This window comes from Nothobranchius furzeri, chromosome 2 (assembly GCF_043380555.1).
Source record: "Nothobranchius furzeri strain GRZ-AD chromosome 2, NfurGRZ-RIMD1, whole genome shotgun sequence".
Taxonomy (NCBI): Eukaryota; Metazoa; Chordata; class Actinopteri; order Cyprinodontiformes; family Nothobranchiidae; genus Nothobranchius; species Nothobranchius furzeri.
In genome coordinates, this window is record NC_091742.1 from 27676865 (window position 1) to 27690167 (window position 13303).

General features: G+C 43.4%; 1 protein-coding gene and 1 non-coding gene across 3 annotated transcripts in view; one reads left to right on the top strand and one right to left on the bottom strand.

Moving 5' to 3' along the window:
• Positions 1-49: 49 nt before the first annotated feature.
• On the bottom strand, positions 50-121 carry trnaq-uug (transfer RNA glutamine (anticodon UUG)). Its single transcript has one exon. It is a non-coding gene; the product is annotated as a tRNA-Gln (tRNA).
• Positions 122-4013: 3892 nt separating this feature from the next.
• cd2ap (CD2-associated protein) overlaps positions 4014-13303 on the top strand; it is a 73853-nt gene continuing 64563 nt past the window's right edge. Inside the window, exon 1 of one of the 2 annotated variants that reach the window (XM_054735979.2) lies at positions 4014-4330. In XM_054735979.2, the coding sequence (XP_054591954.1) occupies positions 4039-4330 (292 nt within the window). In that variant the 5' untranslated portion in view covers positions 4014-4038. The remainder of the gene's footprint in view (positions 4331-13303) is intronic. The other variant, XM_054735980.2, reaches the window with a different exon arrangement.

Here is a 13303-nt window from a genome sequence, read left to right on the forward strand (position 1 = left end):
AAGAGAAATCTTGGACACCATTGATTGTCCTAGATATCAAAACAGGCAAAGGTTTCACTGAGATTTGAACTCAGATCGCTGGATTCAAAGTCCAGAGTGCTGACCATTACACCATGAATCCCTAGAACTTTGAGGGTATAGTGGAAAGACTACTAAATATGACTGGACTGCAATGTGCTTGTTCATAGATCCATAAATTGAGGACTTGGAACCATTCCCGCAGCAATCCCACAATGGTCAAAATATCAATCAGTGAAATACTAGCAACCATTTGCAAAGGGCAAAATTCTTGTGTAGAGCACCATCACTTGCATTAAACAAAGTGGATATTTGCAAGATTGGAAGTTTGATTTGTGAATGTCATTATCCGTTCTCATTCGATACCAGGCACGTGCAGAGGGGGGTGCGGAGGGTGCTTGAGACCCTGCCCCTTTTGTCCGAAGTGCCCAAAGTGCCCTTTTTCCGGTCGTTCGTCAGATTTTACCATACAAAACTGTTATACTGTGATACAAATTGGGCTCTAGGACCATGCGGAGGCAGCCGCCTCAAGCTGAAGGCTATTTTCCCTTAGACCCGCCTACAAGCTCACTGATTGGCTCTGCCGCATCATACTAACATGTGATTGGTTGTCCTTGCTGTCGCTCTACCTTGTAGCCATGGAGACGACAGACCGGTGTTTTCCCTGTGGACAGGAGCCTGCGTTCATCTAACTGTGTTTGTTTTCTGCCTGCTTCACGTCAGCTGGATAGATTTTAATATCAGAGCTTTTGTTTACGTGCGTTTGAATCCGTGGTTAGTGTGTGTGGAGCAGAGTCAGGTAGCTGCATGTCTGGGCCAGAAAATGCAACAGGAGAGAGACTTCTCCCGAAGTGCTGAAGAAACTCACAAAGAATCACGGATGTTTCTCACTCTAGATTCTCTGGGTCATAACTTCTGAATTACTAATCGAATAAAAATACTTCAAACGGTTTCTAAAAGTACATAAAACGAGCTTTCCAACGAGGTATTACATGATGTAATTCATGTTACTCCAAAAACCGCTATTAGAAGGAAACCAGCTTTGCAGCGTCACAGAAAGAAACGGAGGAACCGCGACGGGAGAGCAGAGAACCGAAAGGAGGAGATGATCTGATAATCTTCATCAGCAGCTTTTATAAAGTTATGGAAACGTCACAAATAAAATCCACCTGGTTGGTCAGGTGTCCCAGAAGGCTGTTTCTGTAGCTGGTGACATGAGGAGGGACAGATTAAAGTCACACTGGTTTTTATTTGAACACTCAACTGTTTACTAAATGATTCGGCTTCATTCCAGCTTTATTTATACGTACAATAAATATTTATTTAGCTGAAAATATAATGTTATCAGTGCAGAATTTTATTAGTTGACTTTTTGTAATGAAATGTTTAGATTTAACCTTTTTCTGCTTATTGATCTTCATAATGCTGGTAGAAATGTAGCTACAGCTGTGAAGTAGCCCATGAGTGTTATTTTATGATGCCTAGTATTTATTTTACTGTATCCCGTTCTCTGGACCAGAGCGTAGACCTGTGGTCACAGACAGGCTGCAGTCATTAAACTGGTTAACATGAGGTCAGGGGTCACACTGTTTTCTGAGTGTTTGCAACACAGTTCTGAGTTTAAATACCGGTAGTTCTTCTGCCATAGTTTGCTCAAGTCATTTTGAAGTTCCTGTTCAGTAATAAATGTAAAGAAAATTCAAATCTGTTTTTTTTTTCATTTAAGCTGCAGTTTTACAGACTTTAATAAACATAAACACAAAAACAAACTAGACACTGAAAGCTGAGGTTGTTCTGAAAAAAGGAGCAGAGTTACAAACATTTTACACTTTTATTACAATTTTAAAGCCATAAAACAAAACAAAACAAAAAAAACAGTTATATTTATGGTCATAAGAGGGTTAACCGTGTTCTGGTTTTCTAAAACCCTGTGTTAAAAACCTGGTGTGTTTTTAGATGGTTCTTGTAATCTTTATAGACAGGTGAGTGTAGTGGTCCAATAAGGTTTTTATCATTTAAGGCAGATAGCAAAGGTGAAGCCATACCTTCCTGCTAATGTCCTCGAACATGTCATCCACCTGTTCGTGTCCTGCCGATTGGACTACTGCATCTCCCTGTATTCTGGCCTGGACCAGTCCTCCCCACACCGACTTCAGCTGGTCCAAAATGCAGCGGCTCGCTTGCTGACTGGAACCAGCAAGTGGGATCACATAACCCCGGTTCTGGACTCTCTCCATTGGCTTCCTGTCTCTTACAGGATCCGTTTCAAAATTTTACTTTTTGTTTTTAAATCCCTTCACGGCCTGGCCCCAGTTTACGTCTCTGAGCTGCTGTCCGCTTACGTCCCTGCCAGAACCATGAGGTCCAGCTCTCAAGCTCTTTTAACAGTTCCAAAAACCCGCCACAAGACTCGCGGCGACAGAGCGTTCTCTGTGGTTGGGCCCAAACTGTGGAACAAGCTACCTCTCAACATCAGGACCAAACAGAATCTAGAGCATTTTAAATCCCTTCTTAAGACGCAATTTTTTGATTTGGCTTTTAATGCAGGTTGACTTGAGCATCTTAATAGTTTTTAACAGTTTTTATCTTAGATTGTGACTGTTGTGTGCTCATCTTATTTTAGATTTTTATTGTTGATTTGTTGTATCTTGATTTGTTTTACCTTGTACAGCTTTTTGGTGTAGCTTTGCTGCTGTAAATGCGCTCTGTAAGTAAACTTGACCTTGACCAAAGCTGCATTATTGGTTCTGGAAGGGTGAAATCTAAGCCCCGCCCCTATTTAAAGTGGGGTTTTCACGTTTTGACATAGGTAGCTTATTTTACTTCTCTCTCAAATCATCTATCTTCTCTGTCCAGAATGTGGACTTTGTCATCTTCAAAGGTGTGTCCCTTGTCCTTCAGGTGAAGGTGGACTGCAGAGTTTTTACCTGAAGAGGCAGCTCTCCTGTGTTGTGTTATGTTCTTGTGTACTTGTTGTCTAGTTTCTCTAATGTCAACATCTGGACAGTGCTCCTACACTGGACTGCATAAACGACCCCACTGAGCTTCTGTTTGGGTGTTTTGTCTTCTGGATGGACCAGGTTCTGTCTGAGGGTGCTGTTGGGTTAAAGTTTACCGGGATGTTGTGTTTGGAGAAGATTCTTGTAAGTTTCTCTGAGACTCCTGCCACGTATGTGATGATGGTGCCTTTGTGTAAAGTGTGTTGTTGTTAGGTTGGTAGCAGAGCTCTCATGTTTATTGTTAAGTTCAGTGAGATCATGGAATGGGATCAAGAATTTTCTACTGACAGGAAAAAGATCTCAGCTAACATAGCTGTAGATCACACTGGATAAGTCTCTGTGGTTGCATTTATTTTACATTTATTTTACTACCTCTTACTAGAGCTGTCTTTAGTAAGCACAAAATATCTTTGGTTGTACACCTGTGCAATAGCAATAAAGTATCTTGATTTCTGTTAAATGTACTTCCTGAATGAGTGACCTTTTCAGGCTAAAAGAACAAAATGACAAATACAGACAGAAGGACCACTTCTTTCTTCTTTTATAACGCGTTGCATCACCACCTGGTATCAGAGCAGGACTCAGTATTGGAAGATAATCAAAAATCAAACAACTTGGACTCGGATCAGGGGCAAAAATGTGGTTGTAACATCTCTAGATATAAGTCAGCTTTAAAAACTAAAACTATTATTTATGAACTAACATTAACACTAATGACACTAATTGATATATTTTTATTATGTTGTTTGAATCCAAGGGTCTCATTATCTCAATTTTCTAACTTGTTGGATTGCTCTATAAGTGCCCCCCTTTTTTTTTTTTTACTTTGAGCACCTGCCCCGTCAAAGGTCTCTGCACGGCCCTGGTCGTGTGTGTGTGTGTGTGTGTGTGTGTGTGTGTGTGTGTGTGTGTGTGTGTGTGTGTGTGTGTGTGTGTGTGTGTGTGTGTGTGTGTGTGTGTGTGTGTGTGTGTGTGTGTGTGTGTGAACATTCCACGGAGCCTATCCTCTCGCAGGGCTGTCATGCCTGAAGCATCGCGAAGTTTCCGTCTCCAGCGTTCTGACAGCAGCAGCGAGCCGCGGAGGCGCGTCCAAGAAAGGTGGAGACTCCTGGCTAACTTCCTGCACAGTAATCTTCAGACCACCGCTGCTGGAGCTAACGGATATGGTTGTTTTTCGGGAGTAGACGGTGCCGTGTTTGGGTTCGGCTGCGCTCCTCGCTCATCTACCTTCTTTGCTAGCAGCTGGGAGTCAAGCTGGATTAGAAGATTCCCAACGTTTGATCCTGTTAGGTGCTGCGAAGGAAAAGGAATGGGTGAGTTTTCCATGATGTGGCGGACGGTGTGTTACTCTGACCGCTCTCTGATCTCTAACGAACAGGACGAGTCGCGCCTTGGCAGAGCTTAAAGCGCGTGCCGGTGTCTCAGATGGGGTTATTAGCTTTTGGCTGTTTGGGACTTAAGGACAGCTACCCTCGGAGCTAGCTGGTTAGCTTAGCCAGCTAGCTCTTGGGTCTGCAGGGTAACCTCCATCCTTCCCTCTGCGTTTAGTAGCATTTCTGGAAAACGTTAATACCTTTAAGCTGGTGGATGAACCAGTTTAACCCAGAAACCGGTCTGGAATTCCCCTGTTTAGCTCTCAGCCGAGTAGTTTCGGTGTGCGGAGGGCCACCTCCTCCACACAGCCACGAAACTCCTGTCTCCTGTCTCCAGGCTGTGAAGTCGGGTTTGGGGCTCTGGCAGAGCTGGATGTATGGACTCTGGTCCAAGACCTCAAATATCGCAGCAATAATGACTTCATTGTGAAACTGATCCATGGAAGCACCGCAGAAACAGTTTTCTAGACAAAATGACTGGATGGTTCACCTGAACAGTTCCTGTAGCTCAGGCTACAGAGGAATTGGCTCTGTGTTCTGCTCCTGCACAGTATGATGAAAGCTGCATGCGGTTTGCGTGGTTGTGCGCTGTTTGACCTGCTCAGGGACTCTGTTATGTTGTTTAACAGGTTCTAGGTTCATCCTTGTTCAGTTTTCTGCTCCTGGTCTTTAGGCTTGTTACGTTCAGCTCGAGAAAGGTCCAAAACGAACTAAGAAGCCACTGATGTGGTCCACCAGACCTAATCTGTCTACTTCCAACTGATTGGTCATCTGTGAGTGAATGAATGGCTTATCTAGTCAGCCCTTCAACCCACTTCTGTTTATTTGGACCCCCCCCCCCCCCACACACACACACACACTGTTAGTCCACATTCCATAAACAAGATGTGTTTTTCATGCATCACATGTGGTTGGAAATGGTAACATTTGTCTTTGAAGGTTTCTAGTTGTAGTCCCAGCTTTCAGGTCGTCTTCAACATCACCACGGGTGCCACGAAGGTGGCACAGGAGTTAAGTGCTTGCCCGTAATCAGAAGGTTGCAGGTTCGAACCCCGCTCAGTCTGTCGCTGTCGTTGTGTCCTTGGGCAAGACATTTAACCCATGTTGCCTGCTGGTGGTGGTCGGAGGGACCGGTGGCGCCAGTGCTCGGCAGCCTCGCCTCTGTCAGTGCGCGCCAGGGCAGCTGTGGCTACATCGTAGCTCATCCCCACCAGTGTGTGAATGTGTGAATGACTGATTGTGTTGAAAAGCGCCTTGGGGGGGGGGGGGGGGGGGGGTTTCCATGACTCTAGAAGGCACTATGTCAAATATAGGCCATTTACCATTTAACTAAAGAAGTCCATCTGGTTCCGCCTAACCTCGGCATGACTGAGTCGACACCTACCTGCTGCAGCAGCCATTCAGTCAGAAGAAAAAACTGAACCTTAACTGTAGCTGCTGTCGGTAACAATCTAACCAATTTAAAACAGTAAAATGCTCAACAGACTTTACATACTGCCAATTTGCATCAGTGGGGTTTACAGTGATCTGCTCAGACATTTGCATAATTCTTGCAGCTAAAGTAATCTTTTGGAATACATTTTAAAAGAAATTATCAATATTATTATTTGCAAAATGAAAATCATTTTATACCACATGGTTTAGACGGGTCCTCTGCTCAGAAAAAAAGAAAATTATGCCTGACATAAATGAGGAAATGATTAGGGATCATCGTATATTCATAAAAAATTATTTTGAGAGTAATTCACTGAACACCAAACATGAAAACACCTGAAAATGTCCAGAATACTGCAATCTTCCTTAAAAGTTATTGGTGTGGTCTCATGAGTTGTGATTAAATGTGTAGAAAGAGATGCAGCTGCAGGTAAATGCTGCTTCATCTCAGCCGTTTGCTGGAATACTTTAAGAAACCACTGCAAAAGGTAAAATGCTGATATGACTCTTTTAAAGCAACAGAAATGTTACAGTTTTATGAAATTCTCTCATCACGTGTTTCTTCTCCCGCGCCCTTAAATCTTCCGGTACCCAGATCCAAACACTGGGATTTATTTTAAGCGAGTCAGGCTGTAGCGTACCCGTGGCCATTGTTCTTATCGGGGAAAAAGCACTTGTGTGATTCGGTTTTAACTGGGTTAGATACTGGCTGTGTTTACTCCAAACTCCGCTCCCAGAAAACAAACAAACAACCAGCCTCGGAGGAAACCCTATAAAGGCTGAAAGGAGGTAAATCTGTCCTTGATGGAGAACTGTTATTAAGTGGTGATTCTGTTCGATGCGACAGATGTTTGGTTCAAAACCACCGCAAGATGTTGAAGCGACAGTACTCACTCAGGGGCGTGTCCAGATCTTTTAAAATGGGGTGGCCCAGGTGAGGCACAACTTTGTGCATGGGTGGCACCAATGGTTAAGCCTTTTGTGGACAATGAAAAGCCTATTTAAAGATAAATTAGTGTGTTGGCACCTGGGGTGGCCAATCAGATTCCAAGGGTGTACCCCAGGCCACTCCCTGGACACGCCCCTGTACTCGCTCACTGCGAGCACTGCTCTGCTTCATCTCTGCAGCATGCTGTCTCCGTGACTTCGATTGGTCAAATGGCGACAAGACACGCTAGAACAAAGATAGTTTGTGAACAAGAGGGCTGCTTGGTGGCGCAGTGGTTAGCACTGTTGCCTAGCAGCACGAAGGTCGCAGGTTCGAAACTCGGCTGCGGCCTTTCTGCATGGAGTTGCGTGTTCTCCCCATGCATGCGTGGGTTTCCTCCGGGTACTCCGGTTTCCCCCACAGATCACAACATGCCCTCTAGGTTATTAATTGTAAGTTGCTTTGGATAAAAGCGTCTGCTAATTAAATAAACATAAACATAAAGAGGAAGCTTCGCTCCTTTCTCTGATTGATTCTCATCAAGAGTGACAGAAATCTGACAGGAGGCCCACATCTCCTCAAAACAAAACATCTTTGGAACTATGCGATTCACAGGTACGCCATATTTGGCTTCAAAAACAAGTTTGCAGGTATGATTTGTTCCATTAAGTTCTGGGGTGGAACTTGAAAAGACGCTGCGCCAGTGCCACGTCGAAAAGTAATTTATTGCACATGTTGCATCGTGGAAGAACTACATAACAGACAAAAACATTTAAAAACCATTGTTTTTCTAAATAAATGCACTGTGATTGGTCAGCCACATTACTGGCTGGGTTTGCGGAGGTCCAAATGGAGTGTGCCTAGACTGAAATGCAAAGGTAAAGAAATGTCTAATTATTATTTCACCTTGTTAAATAAGATAAAAGAAGATGAGAAAATATTTTTGCTTCAGCAAATGACGGTCTAGAGTCTAGGCGATCGATACACCACTGCTAAGTAGATATTCATCCAAACATTATCAAACCTTCTTAAAATGAGAAATAAATACATGCATTGTGTTACGTTTCTTTAAGATACAAGATTGCAAAATATGCAGGTCGAGCTGTGGTTAAAATCTGAAATAAACATGAGCCTTCACAACCAAAGTCTGTGCACAACCAAAGTGACACTCGTTAAAATATTCATAAACAAGAAGTGTGAGAGTGGGATGAGAGCTGGAATGTTCATCTGGACCTGTTGTGCAGTGGGCCATTTAGCATCAAATACACACTGATGCTTATGCGTGCATTCTGGGGGCCACACCCTTTCAAAACATTTCAGTTTCCTTACACTGAACTGGATAGTTACACTGACATTTCTTTATCTTACTGAACCGATTACTTTTAGGAGGCAGCTGAAAGCAAGAGCGTCACGGCAGACTAACCTGCTGCTGTGGGAGCTTCATTTCCACATCCTGCCAAGCTCAGCGCTTTGGATGTTGCGTGCTGTAGCAGGTAGCAGATACAGGAAGTAGGGAGAGGGAATGATAAGATGATAATCTAAACTTTCCAGATTAGCCAGAACAAGGTGTATTGTTTGTACTTGTCCACAGTAGCCATCTTTAGTGTAAAATTCCACACAGGCACCACAACAAAGGCTGGACATTAGCCAGAAACGTCAGCCTTAGACATTAAACCAGCTCCACCTGGACTCTGTTAATATTTACTAACCTGTGGTTTGTGTTCATTTCTATCCTGGTGTTCAAGGATCTGATAGTCAGTTTACTCAGACTTCCATGTCCTGGTTTAGAGTGACAAAAAGCCATAAAACTGAGCTAAATGTCCAGCAACATCACCATTTTTCTGCTGAGTTGTGTTTCTGTGTAACGTACAGATCACCTCGCAATGTGTGATTTACTCTTGAGACCACTGCACAAGAGAAACTCAAAATGGACTGGGACAGCACATGGATCATAAGCACAGAACAACAGAAAATAAAAAAAATAGTTGCATCAAAGAGGCAATCGAGATAAGGAGATGTGGACCCAGGACCATAAACTGGGACAAAGACATATAGACGCTGGACCACTCATGGGTCTTGGTGATCAATTGCGACGGCACCGGCAGTAGAGGGCAACATCGGCCTCTGCTGCCCGCAGAGAAACAGAGGTGATGTCACCAACATTAGTGGTTGCTCTGTCAAAGACGGCAGTGAACGTCGAGACATGTCAGTAAAGATCAACCACAAAAAAACAAAACATTTATTTTATTAATATTATTTAATTTTAAACACAGAACAATTATAACAAAGAAGAGCCAGCTGATGCTGAAAGATACATACAATCTCTACTTTCCTCCACAGCAACTAGGTTACCCTGTTGTGCGCCAGTAAAATGTGTTCGAACGAGAGGCCGACCGATATTGTTTTTTAAGGCCGATACCGATTTTTAAAGAATTTTGTTGACAATGGCCGATATCTAAAGCTGGTTATTAAGGCCAGTGTGTGTGTGTGTGTGTGTGTGTGTGTGTGGAAAGAGAAAAACAATTGTCTACCTTTCAGAAGAGGAACTGGTAAAAAACTACATGGAAAATATGTGAAAATGTTTGTTTTTATCCCCAAATTGAACAAGTTTACCTGGATCTTAAAAAGCAGCTCAGATGATGAAACTGCAACTATGATTCTGATAACAAGCTAACTATTTGAGCTAGCTCCTCTAAGATAACCAGCTAGCAGAGCTTCTGACTGACAGTTTATGTGCAGCAGCAAATCAACTATCCTGATGAACAAGGTTATAAAAGCTCATAAAGGAAAAATCACTTTGATGTGTGGGGGAACTTTTCCAGGCCCTCTTTAGCAGGGTGGGACTGGGAGGAGAGTGCTGTAGCCTTTTAGCTGGAAGCTAACCGGAGCCTGGGGCTAACATCACCACCCGGTGGAACACTAGCAACATGAAGGTGGGTTGGTTCACTGGCAAGTGTCAGAGTCAGCCCGGTAAAATGATTACAGACACCGAGCAGACTCACGTTCACGTTTTAAAGCAGCGCTGATTCCAGAAACATCAGCACAAAGTGCGTTCGTTGCTCTGAGCCAGCATGACGAACAAGGGAACGGCGTTGCTAACTCAGTTCGGGTGTAGCTTTCCATCCGAAGGGTCAACGAAGGGGGCTGGTGTATTACGTGAACGGACCCATCTGATTGGCTGCATATCAGAAGGACTACATTTGATTGGTCAAATAATACTTTCGCGTAAAAAACAGAGCTGGTTTACAAAAAGTTGATGTATGACACGGATGGAAATGTTCAACCAAACATTTATCGCCGTTTTTGACGTGCTTTGCGATGGGCCTATCGCACGTCCTGTTATCCCGATGGCGATAATTTTTCGATATATTGTGCAGCCCTACATTCATTGGTGTAGCTGAAGATGTGGTTTCTGCTGAGATAGTTGGTTTGGACTGTGAAGTCTTGCATTCATCCAACATCTGAGAGACAGTGTTGATTTTTACAGTTTCTTTTTTGTCAGCCTGGATGAACATTACTTAGGACTTGGTGACAGATTATTTGCCAGGAACACTAACCTGTTCACAGCATCTGGCTTTAAAGCTGCCCAATGGCATGACACAATATTGCCACCTGTGCTAAAAGCCCCCTCTGAGGGTGAGCTAGTAGCAGGAATACAGAGGTACCGCTTTGCCAAGAGGCTAACCCCGGCTTTCCACGGGAGCCGTCAGCAGCACGTTACTGCAGCAGCACGTCATAGCTGCTGATTGGAACTGCTGTGGTCAACAGAACCTTTTCCACTGGAGCCGTCAGCAGCGCGAGTCGGCCGTGTCTCAGGAGCAGCATGTCGCGGCCTTTATGCGCCGGTTCTATTTTCTACGCACAACGCCTCTGAAACGGGTCAAGTTCGACATTTTTGGGGAAGGAGAGACAGGAAATCTGACGCGGAAACGGAGAGAAGCTCCCGAGATTTTCAGAATAAAGAAACGTACTGCCTTCTGGTTGCTTTACTTTTAAAAAAAGTTACTAACTGTGCGTCCCCGTGAGAAGTTATCACCTAGCTAGCGGCCTCCTTTGTTTTTCAGGTCCGTATTGGCGATTATAAAACGGGCAGAACATAAAACACAAACCATGTTGTAGTTTTCTCCTGCTTGTTGTTGTGTTTACTGATGAAGTCTCTCGTGTAACTTCGTGCTCGGTCGGTGACAGCTGCTCCCCTGATGCTTCGCGTCTCGTGGGAAGGGCCAAGCAGCAGCTTACGCGAGCAAGACGTGCTGCTGCAGTAACGTGCTGCTGACGGCTCCCGTGGAAACCCGGGGTAACTCTGGGATTTGTTGTGGAGTAGATCTTCCACCATACCAGTGGATTGGTTTCACTGTCTGCATTTGGAACTTGCAGGTAACTGTTTAGTTCAGCCTCTACAGCCTGTTCATCTGTTTGACCAGACGTGGAAACAGCAAAGGGCTTTTTGAAAAAGCTGCCAAGAGTCTTTTTTTGTTACTTTCATTGGTGTAGCTTAAGATGTGGCTTCTGCTGACGTAGTTGGTCTGGACTGCAAAGTCTTACATTCGTCCAACATCTGAGACACAGCGTTGATCTTTAAAGCCTCTGTTGTGTCAGCCTGGATGTAGTTGGTCTTGAAGCGAGGATCAACAAGGGTTGCCATGCTCAGGAGGTCATCAGTGACATCATCATATTTTTAATTTAAGTAGCAGGCGACTGAATTCTTGATGGCCTTGGTAAGTTCTGTGTCAGTATCATCTGGCTTTAAGACCTCTTCATTAAAGACCTGAAGGACAGGTTTCACACAAGAGACACTGAGTGCGTTTACATGCAGCCAGTAACCCTTTCAAAAGCCGAATGTTCACAATGACCCGGTTCCGCAGGTCCATGTAAACACAGCCAAAAACCTGGATATGCTCATAACCAGGTTTTTAAAAACCTGGTTACTACACCTGGGGTAACCCTTTTCCAACCCGAATGTTTGGTCGTGTAAACGCATATCGGGACATCCCCATCAAAGCGTGTGTTCTGCGCATGCTCTGTTCGCAAGGAATCTTGGTCTTTTGAGTAGCGAGACGTCTTGTATGCGCCAGAACACCGGAAGTAGACAACAAGTTGGGAGCAACATGGCGAGTCGCGGCACAGCACCACACTTGTTGCTGCTGGTGGGTCAATACCAGCACTAAAGCGCAAACAAACGCGGTTGCTATCTCTTCCGAACTGGGAAACATGTTGTTGTTTTCACGGATACCAGAACAAGAAGAACCGGAAATGACGCATACTGTGTCTTGACGTAGTCCATACGTCCTGACGCTACCCCAACGTCTGCATTTAAATCGGGTTATGCAAGTTACGGGTAACTTGTAAACGGGTTATTCTGATCAACTCAGAAACCCGAATACCGACCTTAACCCGATCATAACCCGGATATTGGCTGCATGTAAACGTAGTCACTGACATATGCTTCTCCAGATAGGGCGTCAGTAAAGTCAACCAGGGGATTTAGGGCCTTGTGGACAGACTCTAGAACATCTATGTCCTGCCATGAAGGAATCCGGTTCCTGTTTTTTCTATCATCTGACAAAACCTTTGCAATGGCCTTCTCCTGCTCCAGAATCCTTGCAATCATTGCATGACCCGACCCCCACCTGGTGGGGGATTCTGTAATCAACTTGTGCTTTGGCAGGTTAAGTTCATCCTGGGCAGCTGCTAGTGCTTTTTTCTTTTTCCATGAGTAAGAAAAAGCACTGACCAGTTTTTGGACACACCAACAGCTCTTTCAATCCTCTTGTCTTTCATGCTTCCACCTGAAAAAAATATTAAATAACTTCACAAATCTCAATATTACTAGAATTGACATAGAGACTGCAAAATGAAAAACCTACAAACTCCATAAAACAGTTAGGGATCCCAGTAACTGATACCAGTGCAGTTGCTTGAAAGTTACTTAACTGTAACTTGTCATTTCTGTTCATCTAATATTTTAGTTTTGTGATAATTTATGTGAACATATTTTACTTTTTATCTACCTCAGTCTTTTCCTGTTGAAAACGGAGAAGAAAATAAAACCTGTATTCCAATCCATTGCATTATTTTATGTGGTAGAAGTATCGGTGTCGGTAATTGGTATCGGCGAGTACTCAGATCTAGGGCTGCAGCTATCGAATATTTTAGTAATCGAGTATTCTATCGAATATCCGGATCGATTAATCGAGTAATCGAATAAAACATACTTTTGCTAAATTAAGGTTCAATTATAAATATACAATATAAAAAAGACAGACTTAATAATGAGAACAACAAATTTAAATGTTATGTATAAATGACATTTTATTAATGTGTTTGTATAATGGAAAATAGTAATTGTTTCTTTAGAAAAATCAGAGAACTCAAATTACTTCCACCTTAACATTTGAGATGAAAACACAAATATAAATAATATTACTTTAAACTTAACATTCCCTGAGACAGTTACATAAAAATAAAAAAAATATTTGAATAACAAAAAAGCAGTTATCACTCTTAGTATCAAAAAGAATGTGCAATAAATTGTGCCGTTAACACTGCCC